This window comes from Notolepis coatsorum (genome assembly GCF_963971535.1).
Source record: "Notolepis coatsorum genome assembly, chromosome: 2".
Lineage (NCBI taxonomy): Eukaryota > Metazoa > Chordata > Actinopteri > Aulopiformes > Paralepididae > Notolepis > Notolepis coatsorum.
Window position 1 is genome coordinate 167,061,415 of NC_140166.1, and position 12,878 is coordinate 167,074,292.

Below are 12,878 nucleotides of genomic sequence, written 5' to 3' on the forward strand. Positions count from 1 at the left end.
TATACATTAGACCATACTTTACTATGAATATGTGAATGAAAAAGTTTAACGTTGCTACACAATGAACAATACATATAGGACTTTGAATGGGCCCTAATAATGGCAATGTAGCAATAGAATTAAAAAAGTTATAGCCCTGCAAAGAAGGGGACTTTCTCTATAGACAAATAGAGCCGGCAACCTACGGTTGATAATGAATTTAACCCATGGCAGCCAAAGTGTTAACATTTCTGTTATGGGCGATATCTGTTGATAGGATCTGTATAAATAAAACAAATATCTATGATAATAAAATGTTGTACATACTATTTTTGTACATACTGAAACAATACTGTGCTGTGTCATCGTCACATGCAAGTAAGAAAACACATCAGTCGTTCACATCGGCCCAGTTTTGGTCATCGGACCGATGCAATCAATAAAAAAACATCACTACCACCAGCCGATATATGTTTACCGACATAGAGTATTATCTGCCCAAATACCAGCCGATACCGATATATATATATATCGTGCATCCCTAGAAAAAGATGCCAGTGAAAATATCATCTCTGCCAGAGAGGACCACCCAGCCTTACTGTACAGGATACAGTGGTGAGTACTATAACTACCATGCCATAACTCCATGCCATCCTGTCTGCACCTATCCTGAAAGTTTGTCATCAGTTGAAATGTTTGGTTTGGCACGAATCATGGTGGAATTCTACAGTGTGGATCTGGGCCTGAGCCTTGCCCCGTGTGGGCCGTACCCACTCTCTCTCCGGGAACCTGCCCTGGGCCCTTTGATTTAGTTACCTTTCTGCATTCTGCAACACCTCACCTCACACAGTTGTCACTGTAACCAACACCTGCGTTAAAGACAGTATTCATTTAATGACCGTGACACACCCCATAGTGTAATGGACTCTCTAAGTTACTTTAAAAAAGATATATTGTTTAGCTGGATCTTCCTTTTCAGAGGACACCTATTGGCATGACGTCAGTTCATTTGGCATGTCATGTGAAACACCGGGACTGTCCCAATTTTCCCCTCCCGTCCTCCCCTCCCTCCTTTTCCCATCTCCTCTGAGTTGCTTCCTAGTAGGAGACGAGTGGTAGTGAGGGAGGGATGGGAACAAATGACGTCTTCAGAGGAAGAACCAAATAAGTCGCTTTTGAAATATTTGATTGATCAAGTACTCAACCTCTATACTGTACCATCTTAAACCATGAATGTACACAAAACTCACCCATCGTTAGATAATTGGGTGAATCTGAAAATCTAAAACGGATTCATATGGTTCTTCATCTGAAGGGTTTAAATAATAAGGCATAGGAGGATGAAGAGGAAGCCACTGTCCGTCCTGAAGCTGCAGTCTCTTAAGGCCTACAGCAGGCACCGGCAGAGACGAGGGCTTGTCAAGACAAGTTGATTTGTGGAGCAGCCCGCCATCATGTCTCAACGGGCCCACGTTGCAATGAAACACAACACCCCTTGACTCTCAGTGAAGAGAAGGAAAAACGCCCACACAAAAATGAGAAGAAATTTCAGGAGGTCAATTTGAAGAGATATCCCTCCAACCAGAACCGGCAGCAGGGCGGGCAAAACATGTAGGCACAGAGGTGGGCCACTATTATGATTAATAGTACTGTATATGGAGTAGAGGTGTCCTTAAAAGGGATATTTCTCTTTAGTAGAACAAGTTTCAGCAGTCTTACCTCTATCTAAGTACAGTTTATTTATAAATCACATCGCATACACGGAGGCAATCCAAAGTGATGTACACAAAAAAAACAATAAAAAGGAGAAGGCACAGCAGAAAAAAATAATGATTATCTGGAATTAAAACATATATAAAAGGAACACAGAAAGGTACCGTATAAAAGAAAGTCCAGTAAAGTGCAAAAAAGCGTGCAGTGGTCTAGAAGCAGTTAAAAGCAGAAACAAACATAAGGCTTTGCAGAGTTGGGGCAGATCTAACACGAACAGAAGCAGACCAGTCCCGGATGACCTAAGAGGTTTAAACTAGAGGGTTCTTTTTTGGGGAGGCCTGAGAATATGAGTTGCTGTAAAAATAATAATTATTATTGTTATTTTTACTGTGACAAAAGCGCTAATGTTCCTAGTTAATTATTTCAACAAGACAAGCACATGACCATGGGTAACCACTCCCCAAACATTTGGTGCAATGCAAAGATACACAGCACACTCAAACTTACCGGACTTGCTTTTATGTTTCAAAGGGAAATCTGTAAAGGTAGATCAAATGCCAAAACAAACGTACATTTGGCTCAGAATTTGTGAAATCTGCACAGCAGCAGTTTCTTTATACGTCAGAAGTATGATACATGACTAGGTCAACCAAAATGTATGGAAGTGAATGAGGAGCCTGACACCTGGGAGGATTGGTGGTGATGACAGTGGACGACGGGTCCAGCATTGGTTGCTGGCTTAGGCTACCTATAGATGCACTTAGATAGAGGTGGGACTGCCGAAGCTTGACCTTATTAAACCCCAACAGAGCTGCTCAGTTGCCAACAATATGAAACCGGTTGTGCTTGGCAGCATGCAGGTATGACTGTAGAGTATGTGATTGTAGAGTATGTGATTGTCAGTTTGAGGCAGGGCGTCGCTGAAAAAGGCTCAGTGTCTCTATTCAAAGCCAGAATGATGCTACTCTTTGGGGAGTTTGCCAAATTACCAGTGGAAGATTCTGTTTAGAAGAGATAAAACAAACTCCTCACTCTTAGGAATCTTATTAGAGCAACCAATAGTTAACACTGGTTAGTAGGGTTAGAAGAATAAGTATTTCATTGTCACACACACATGCGAGATGGGTGACACACACACACATACACACAAATGTCTGCACTTTTCCCATCCCGTTGTCCTTTCCCCCAAGGGCAGCCGGGAGCAGACATAGGCTGCGGTGTGGGCTGCGCCCCCGGGGACCAATCCAAGTGCTCCTGTCTGTCGTCGTCAGGGAGGTGACAGCGTTAGCAATCTGTTCTGCATGTTTTTCCATTGGGTTTATCTCATTGGGAGGGTGATAGTATAAAACTGAGTTCTTTGGATTGATATGATGAGCCAGGAGACGAAGGTGAAGTCAATCGATGGTATTTATTGACACAGGAACACACAGAACCAGGAACAGTCCTGGAGACCACAGCCCTCCATGGGGGCTGTGAGGCTCCAGAATGATGACACATACAACCATGCTTTTATACTATGTGGATTCCAAATTTAGCGAGCCACTGGTTAAAAATGGATGATCAGACAGGCTTGGTCGTATATGGTCATATGTGGGGTTATATGTGAGCTGTTGCTGAATCTGATAATATGTCCATCTTTGCTCCTCTCACTCAGTGGCCTGTGGCCGGATACAGAGGTCACACAGGTCACACAGGTCAAGGTATTTTGGGTTCCTGGCTGGCGTCGTCACTCGACCCATTGGCACAGTGGGGGAGATTATGCTCTCACCAGAGGAGCTTAGATAGAAGAGCTTAGAAGATATTAGATATTAATGATTATATTAATGAAATATCTATCAAGGGGAAACCCTTGCGAGCACGGGGAGAACATGCAAACTCTACACAGAGAGGCCCGGGAGATACCCCACCTGGGTACCTGGCAACGCCTGGTTCCCAAGTGGGAATCGAACTAAAGGACCTTCTTGCTGTGAGGTGACAGTGTTAACCACTACACCACCGTGCCACCGGAATTTGAAAGCCTTTTTATTGAATCTGAATCCAGTATCAAATCTGTTTATCAAATCAAAATTCCGATTTTGGGGGTGGGTGGGGCAATTTCTTAGGTAAAGAATGTGTATTTCTTTTATGGCTCTCTGTGTGACAAGATAGTCTTTCAAGTCAACCATGGCAGCGGTAGCCTATAGGTTAGAGAAGTGGCTTTGTAATTGGAAAGGTCGCCAGTTCGATCCCCCGGACCGAAAGGAAAAATCTGGGCAGGGAAGGGACAACTCTCTCCTTTTCCCTCAATGCCAACCGCTGAAGTGCCCTTGAGCAAGGCACTTAATCCCCCAACTGCTCCAGTACGGAGTTGCTCAGTGGCCAACAGTGTCAGACTGCAGTTGTACTGGGCAGCTCCCAGGTGTGAGTGGAACTGTGTGACTGTGAGTGTGAAGCAGGGCGTGGCTGAAAAAGAGCATTCGTGCTCCGAGAACCTACCCTGGGTAAATAAAGGTTAAAAGAAATATTTGTCTAATGCAACTCTGCCTGGCCCTTCCTGTGAGGGGTCCCTGGCACCACCTGCAGGACAAATAGTGTCTCAACAGCCATATCTGTCTTTTAGTCTTGAGTAAATTAAGAAAAGGATGGATTCCAGATTCGATGTTGAAAACAGATAACAGGGATCACAGTTTCTCACTATAAAGTTTTGCACATTTTTCTTTTATCATTAAATCATCATTTAATCATAGAAAGTATAGAATTGAAACAGTGAGGAAAGGGGATGCCACATAACAAAGGTTATGAGCCAGATTCAAACCAACGACATCCCGCTTACATGCATGTGCTGTCTAGCTCGCTGAGCCACCTGGACGCCCCACACACTTCTGGTGAATGCACGCAGGTAATGTGTACATATGCACAGCAAATGGCAGCATGGAGATATGTAGGAATATGAGGAAAGAATGTTTAATACTCAACTCATCTATGAGATATTGTCTTTATAATACAGTGGGAACTGGAAGTGCCTGACTGACTACCTGTCACTGGATGTTCCATCGGTTCAATTTAGCCAATCAAGGGTTAATGGTGGAAGTGAATAGTAAATCAAATCTCTTTTCTTGCCTCTTTGACACAAATAATCATGTCTGAAGTTAACACTGCCTCGCTTTCAGACTTGAGTAGGAAATACTTGATAATACTTCCATATAAATATTCTTAAAAAAAAATGTAAGATTGGTAATACATGTACATGGACATTGATTGATTGATTGATTGATTGATTGATTGATTGATTGATTGATTGAAAACTTTATTAACATATTGCAGAATGGGTACAATACAGTACGGCTTGAATAATGGTCATATAAATAAAATTGCGGTTGGTGTTTAAGAGGCTTTACTCAAAAGCGAGAGACATGAGAGATAATCCCAGAGAAGAACTGTGAATAAGAAACATTACATTAGAAATATACAACTTTAACCCCCTATAATGGGCTTACAACAAAGACGTGTTCTCTGCGGCTGATTATTTTATTAATATCATTATGTCTGGGTTATTATGACATAGCAGATGAGATCTCCCCTCTTTTAGCTTTCATACACGACATGTGACTGTGCGAGACGAATGGCTCTTCTAATTTGAGCGTGATCACATCTTTATCACAGGGAGGAGATGAGGGGAGCGTGAGAGGGAGAAAATGCTTCAAAGTATTCAGCTGACTCACCACGGGGAACGGAATGGGAAGACAAAAGACCATTGATCCCAGTCGGGGGCACTGCACTGGAATATTCTCAGCAGCACTGAAACGCTTCACTGCTGCCATAGAAAACAGGTTTACAAATAGCCTATCCAGGAGGTGCAGAAAAGTCATAAAACCAAGGTTAAATTCCTCCAATCAGTTTGTAACACGGTGTCCTTCCTTAGGCTTTAGAGATGGATGTACCTTAAGAACATTATTAGTCATATAATGCAGTAGTTATTGGCCTTATTCACATCGCTGCCACGTTGGTCTACTTTGATGCAATGAGGGATACTGATGAGGAAGATTCTATTCACTTCAAGTTAAAACACCAAGAACCAACACAGTACAAACTCATGATGACTTGACTGATTGTTTTTCATGTTTTGCAATAATGGCAGTGAATTAGTCATCTGCTCATTGAAATGCATTCACAGTGATATATGAAAACAAAGGTGAGCAGGGATAGTTTTATAGACATGGATTTAAGTTCAGAATTTTGGACACATAGCTATTATTTCCTACTCAATGATGCTGTAGTTGTTGTTGTCACCATCATGTGCTTCATACTGGATACCCTGCTCATCCTTAGTTAGCCCCAAAACGAATGTAAATAATGGGGCCACTGTGAAAAGCACTTAAACATACTCAAAGGTGCATTAAAGGCAAACTGCTTTGCTTTGTGTGCACTCTGGAGTGGGTTTCAGGGCTTTCTGTACAGAATGAAGAGTGGCCCCCTTATACCAATACCACTTCATATGAGTTGTGGTATACAAGCTGGAACTGCATGGTATCCAGTGTGAAGCACAATATGGATTGTTTTTCTTTCTTATTTAAAGTTTTTATTTTTATTTTTCACAAACAAGACAATACAAACATGACAAGACCAAACAATATTAAAAAAAAATTATAATAATAATAATAAGGGGGTGAGGGGGCGTTGCAGAGTGTTACAAAGGTTCAGTCGTACACAAACATATTCAAGATAGTGATCTAATAAAGTTCCAGGGACCTTGAAGGCCATCTGGCCTATCACTCTCTGAAGCAGTTCGGTTTGCGTTCTTTCCAGTTCAATAAAATAATCCGTTTGGATGCTAGAAAGGCCAATGCTACAATATTTATACAATATGGATTGTGATGAGAAAGGATTCCACCACAACATGATAGGTAAGTAGGAAACAGGGCTAGGGGTCACAAATTCAGAATTCATCCTTTAAAGCTGCAGGAGGCAACTTCAGAGAAATGAGCAAGAGTGAGTTTACCTGCCCAGCGGAAATAGAGCAAGCACTGCATCACTTTTCAAGCCCATGCAGCACAGAAATGGTTTCCCACAGACTCCCAGAGGCACCGCAGTTAAGCTGAATCTTTAAAAATAAAACATTAAAGGGCGGCTAGGTGGTGTAGTGGTCTAAGGCACTCGCCACCAGTGTGGAGACGCTAGGATTCGCGTGTTCGAATCCAGCTCTCCACATTGTTTTTCAGTTTGGCTGGTCGTCCGCAGTAATACACATTGGCCGTATTACGGGGAGGGAAAAACTGAAGGGTGGGGATCGAACGTTGTGAACAAGCGACTCCTACAAGTCGGTTGGTGCGCCTGCGCAGTAGAATCAGGAAGTGTCGGGGGCAGCGTGAGCCTCCCACGCGTTACTCCTCGACACTGATAGATCGAGCTGCGCAGGTGAAAAGATGCGACTGCTGTTACCTCAAGTACCGGAGGGGACTTGTGCTATGTATGACTTAGTCCTCACTGCAGCCGGCTTGTGGGAGGCAAGAAACAGCGTTCGTGACAGGGGAGGGTTGAATTGGATGATACGAAATTGGGATGGGAGAAAAATATAGAAAATGGGAGAAAAAGTGGATCAAAAAAAAAAAAAATAAAACATTAAAAAACATGAACGCCTCTGGGAGTCTGTGGAAAACCTTTGTTGTGCATGCATGGGCTTGAAAAGTGATGCAGAGCTTGTTCTATTTCTGCTAGGCAGGTAAACTCACTCTTTCTATTTTTGAAGTTGCTTGCTACAGCTTTAAGCCTATAAGGATTTTTTGATCATATATATTTCCACTGAAGGCATTTGTTTTTAGTCTCGCAGACACACATGTAAATCACAATGAAGTTTTAGTGGTAATAGGTAATATAAGAAAGGAATGTGAGCAATAATTTGGATTCATGAAACAATATGAAAGGGATTATCTATTATGGGAAGCATATGGGACAATTCCCAAACAACACATATTACATATTTTCCTTTCATAAATGACTGAACGTAATGATGACTGATGCTGCTGCACTGAGGTCAATGATAACTCATGTAGGGAACATTGTGTTGTTGATTGTGTAACGTTCATGGTTGCCTCTAAATAATTACATTCTCCACCTTTTCTGACATCAGAAAAGGAATATTTCACAAGACCATAGGAATCTGGAACACACCTCTTTACACACGTTTCAGGACAAGTCACTACCTTTCCTACTGGTTTATAGTATGTATTTTGCAAACCAGATTTATCTTTGGCAATTTACAAGCTGAGTGCTGGAATTTCTTTTTGACAAAAGTAAATAATGAGTAAATAAAACAATATTAATCAACACTGAATGAAAAGTTAGAAAATTATTATTATTATTATTATTATAATTTTGGTAATAAGATAAGATAAGACCAACTGGCCCCAGTATTCACTGACATATTTAACCTGTCCTTAGAACAGGCTGTCATCCCCACCTGCCTGAAGAAGTCCACTATTATCCCTGTACCAAAAAAATCCAAGCCTGCTTGCCTCAACGACTACCGCCCTGTAGCTCTCACCTCCATAGCCATGAAGTGCTTTGAGAAGCTAGTAAAGGGCTACATCTGCTCCTCCCTCCCCATCAACATGGACCCCCTGCAATTTGCATACCGCCCCAACAGGTCCACGGAGGACGCCATAGCCCATGTGCTGCACACAGCAGCATCACACCTGGACAAGAGGCAGGGGAACTATGTGAGAATGCTATTCATCGACTACAGCTCGGCATTCAATACCATAGTCCCCTCCATACTCATAGCCAAGCTCAGGGACCTGGGCTTGAACTATGACCTCTGCCAGTGGGTCTTGGACTTCCTGACTGGCAGACCCCAGGTGGTGAGAGCAGGCAACTGCACCTCCTCATCCATCACCCTCAACATAGGGGCCCCCCAGGGCTGTGTTCTGAGTCCCCTCCTCTACTCCCTGTACACACACGACTGTGTGGCTCAGCGGAGTAGCAATACAATCATCAAATTTGCTGACGACACAGTGGTGGTGGGCCTGATCTCTGCCAACGACGAGAGGGCCTACCTGGAAGAGGTCAAGGTCCTGGCGGGATGGTGCCAGGAAAACAGCCTCTCCCTGAACGTCAGCAAAACAAAGGAGATGATTGTGGACTTCAGGAGGTCGGGGGTCAAGGACTACAGCCCCCTCAGCATCGACGGGGCACCGGTTGAGAGAGTCAACAGCTTTAAGTACCTCGGAGCCTACATATCCGAGGACTTGACATGGACCACACACATTGACAGTGTTGTGAAGAAGGCACGACAACGCCTCTACTTCCTCAGGCGCCTAAGGAAGTTCCAAGTCAGTCAGAAGATCCTTAAGAACTTCTACTCATGTACAATAGAGAGCATCTTGACCGGCAACATCACCTCCTGGTTTGGGAATAGCACTGCACAAGACCGAAGCAGACTACAAAGAGTGACACGTTCAGCCGAACGCACAATTGGAGGGGGGCTCCCCACCCTCCAGAACATTTACAACAAGCGTTGCAAGGGCAAGGCTAAGAGAATCATTAAAGACTCCAGTCACCCGAACAACTGCCTCTTTGAACTGCTGCGGTCAGGCAAGCGATACCGGAGTCTCAAGGCGAGCACAGAAAGACTCAGAAGAAGCTTCTATCCCCAGGCCATCAGGCTGCTAAACGAACAATGAACACTACACAACAACAACCACCAAACGCACATAGCACACACATCCACACGCACACACTCACTTTAAACAAACACACTGTAGCACCCACTCCACACACTTTATAGCACACACCCACTTTAAACAAACACACTGTAGCACCCACTCCCCACACTTTATATTTATTGATGAAGGATTGTACTACAACTTGTACACCTTACTGTAAATTGTACCTAAATTGTACCTCATCCCATTTCTGCTTTGCACTATATAGTACTGTACATTAGTACACTGCATAGTATTGTATATTATATGGTAACTCAGAACATTGTACATATGTCTATACCGAACACTGTGACCTCATTTTCTTCTTCTAAATTACATGCTATACTATGTTATTTGATACTATCTTGTCTAGCACAGTCTCTGGAGCGTAACAGTAAGAAGCATTTTGTATGAAAGTATTCTGTACTTCTGTATGACAACTATTAAAGAAACTTGAAACTTGAAACTTGAGATAAAACGGGTCTTTATTAATCCCAAGGGGGGGGGGATTTTGGTGTCATACATTGTTTTTTTTAACCTTTATTTAACCAGGCATGCAATTTAAGAAAACATTTAAACATTTTTACAGTGACGGCCTGGCGAGAGAACAAAAGGACCTCTCGAAGGGTAACAGGGAAAAGGAGACAAAAACAAATAGAAAATAATTTTGAAAATTAAAAAAATAATCCCAAAAAAGAACAATCCAGATAAGACTATTGGACACAGACGATATACATACATCACAGAGGTGTGGGAAATCATTAAAACACACACACCAAACAAACAACGAAATAAAAATACAAACAATACGGAAGAATAGAAGAATGCTGAAAACAACTACCTTTTAGCATTACTTGTCAATATCATGTCACATAATTTGGCAAATAGTCTTTTCACGTACATTTTTGTTGCCAGTCTTTGTGATTGCACAACTGATTTGATGAGCAGCAGGAGTGTGGAGAACAGTGAGGACCAACACAACAGCCACGTGTTTTAAGTCTTCTACCATTCAACCACTATTCATCATACAGTAGCTTGATTAAAGGAACACGTCAACTTACCGTCTTCTACAGAGTGCTTTCAGTAGAAAGCTATCCGGCTGCAAGCTAGTCTAGTTTAGCCCAAATGAATGGAAGCGGACCACTAGCCTAGCTTAAAAGTCCGGGAGAGGTAGGCTAGCTGGTCCGTATCAGCATCCATTCTTTTGCGTGAAGCTAGGCTAGCTTGCAGCCGGATAGCTTTCTACTGAACACACACAGAGAGGAAACTGGTATCTATCTAACAGTCTTCCTCTGACTCAGGAGAAGACGGTAAGTGCATTTTCCATAACGTTGGTGTGTTCCTTTTAAGGGGATGTGAGATGTTGTGTCAGACATCCGGACTGACGGGGCACAGAGGAGACATTCCCAACGATGGCGGGAGGTTTGGGGGGGGGGGGGGGGGGGGCACTGGCGGTGGCTCACCTGTGCCCCGCGGCCAGCTTCTCCATCACTGCTTTGCGCTCCTCCGCTTTCTGCTGCGAGCGGCGCAGCTTGTCACGTAGCTCCTGGAGGTGGTCCAGCGTGCCCACCAGCTCGCCCTGCACCGTCTTCATCTGGCTCTCCAGCAGCTGCGTGTGGTGCAGGGAGCTCCTCCTCTGCCGTCTGCTACAGCGCACCCTCTCCTCCAGGTCCTCCACTGCCATCGTCACAGGCCAGAGAGCATAACGTAAGAAACATGCGACGCACACCAAACCGAGAGCAAAGAGTAACACGGAAAATGTCTATTAAAAAACAACGAGGATAGATTGGGGTGCTTAACCCTTTCACTACCACACTACAGAAGGTTAACCGACCACACTACAGAAGGTTAACCTTTCACTGCCACACTACAGAAGGTTAACCTTTCACTGCCACACTACAGAAGGTTAACCTTTCACTACCACACTACAGAAGGTTAACCTTTCACTGCCACACTACAGAAGGTTAACCTTTCACTACCACACTACAGAAGGTTAACCTTTCACGACCACACTACAGAAGGTTAACCTTTCACTGCCACACTACAGAAGGTTAACCTTTCACTACCACACTACAGAAGGTTAACCTTTCACGACCACACTACAGAAGGTTGTGGTTGTGAAAGGGTTAACCCCTTGTTGCATGGCAGCGAAAGGGTTAACCTTCTGTATTGTCGCAGTGAAAGGCTTAACCCTTTGGTAGTGTGGTAGTGAAAGGGTTACATTTACAAATGTTAAATTATGAAGAAATATTATGTAAAAGTCTAGCAAGTCATAGTATAGAGCAGTAGACTAAACATGCACCATCTGATTCTGATACAGACCCATGTTGTCCTGGAAACCCTTGCTTTCCACACTGGCCTCCGTCTTCTTGTCCATCAGGGTCTTGGTGTGCAGGAGCATCTTCTCCATCTTGGCCAACTCGCCGGCCTTGGTGTCGCTGTCTCTGCGTATCTTGAGCAGGGCCTGCTCCCTCTTGGAAAGCTCGCCCCGAAAATGACTCATTGTCTTTTGTTCGAGAAACACTCAATACGGCGGTGCTAAAGTGAGATGCGGTTGAGCGGTTGTTGGTGATAGCTGCACAGCAAATCACCACCTCAGGTGGACTCAAGTAAATACAGCGATACAGTCGAAAGAGTGATAGTTGTTACGCCTCAGAATTGATCCTTTCTATAGTTTTACAGAATCACAGCCTTCTCAGCACCCTGTGATGGTTTGTGTTTGAATGCCCTGCGTAGCTGATCAACTATCTCTCTTGCTACTGGTCTAGAGTGTAAGGGCTGGTCCTCCTCTTCCAAATGAACTGTGATCCTAGTGATACTTGGCTCTTTATAGAGGCCTAACACCATCTCAGGGAATCATCTGAAAACAGCAGACTCTCAGTACACATCAATACAATCAAGCAAGTCACAAGACACTGCCTCCACACAGGCCTGGAGCGAGAGGACACTTTTACACTCAAAGCCAAGGTTCTAGTGGAGAGAAGGATGTGTTGTGATTAGGAACACAGTGGTAGCCTGCTTTGATTGATTGATTGATTGATTGATTGAAAACTTTATTAACAGATTGCAGAATGGGTACAATACAGTACAGCTCAATACACACAATTGTTAAGGGGATGCAGACCAGAGAAAGACTTTCGTCTTGTTTACATCAGGGTCCCCCATTTTCAATTCATCAGGACATATATGACATACATGACATACAGATAGTCAGTACTGCTACATCTATACATTTATGACATACCAGATTTGCAAATACAGTACTGTTTGTGATACAGAAGGAGTCAGGAAAAGGGAGTATATACATTTGACGTAGAAACTGTACATTGGAGGAGGTTGGGTGGGGGGGGGTTGGGTACACTGGGATATTGACAACCATACTGGGTAATCTACATTGGAGGTGGTTGGGGGGGGGGGGGGCACACTGTATAAACAAGCAAAACTGTACATTGAGGGGGGGGGGGGGAGACACTGTACAAACAAACAAAATTGTACATTGGACTATTG

The 12,878-nt window shown here is 43.5% G+C and overlaps 1 protein-coding gene across 1 annotated transcript; it reads right to left on the reverse strand.

Moving 5' to 3' along the window:
- Positions 1 to 3,338: 3,338 nt before the first annotated feature.
- Positions 3,339 to 11,874, reverse strand: LOC311223610 (uncharacterized protein; the record flags this gene model as incomplete). Its single annotated transcript, XM_084308385.1, has 3 exons — positions 3,339 to 3,468; positions 10,835 to 11,048; positions 11,694 to 11,874. The coding sequence occupies 3 exons, from the start codon at positions 11,872 to 11,874 to the stop codon at positions 3,339 to 3,341; spliced, it is 525 nt and encodes a 174-aa protein (XP_084164511.1).
- Between the last annotated feature and the right edge of the window lie 1,004 nt (positions 11,875 to 12,878).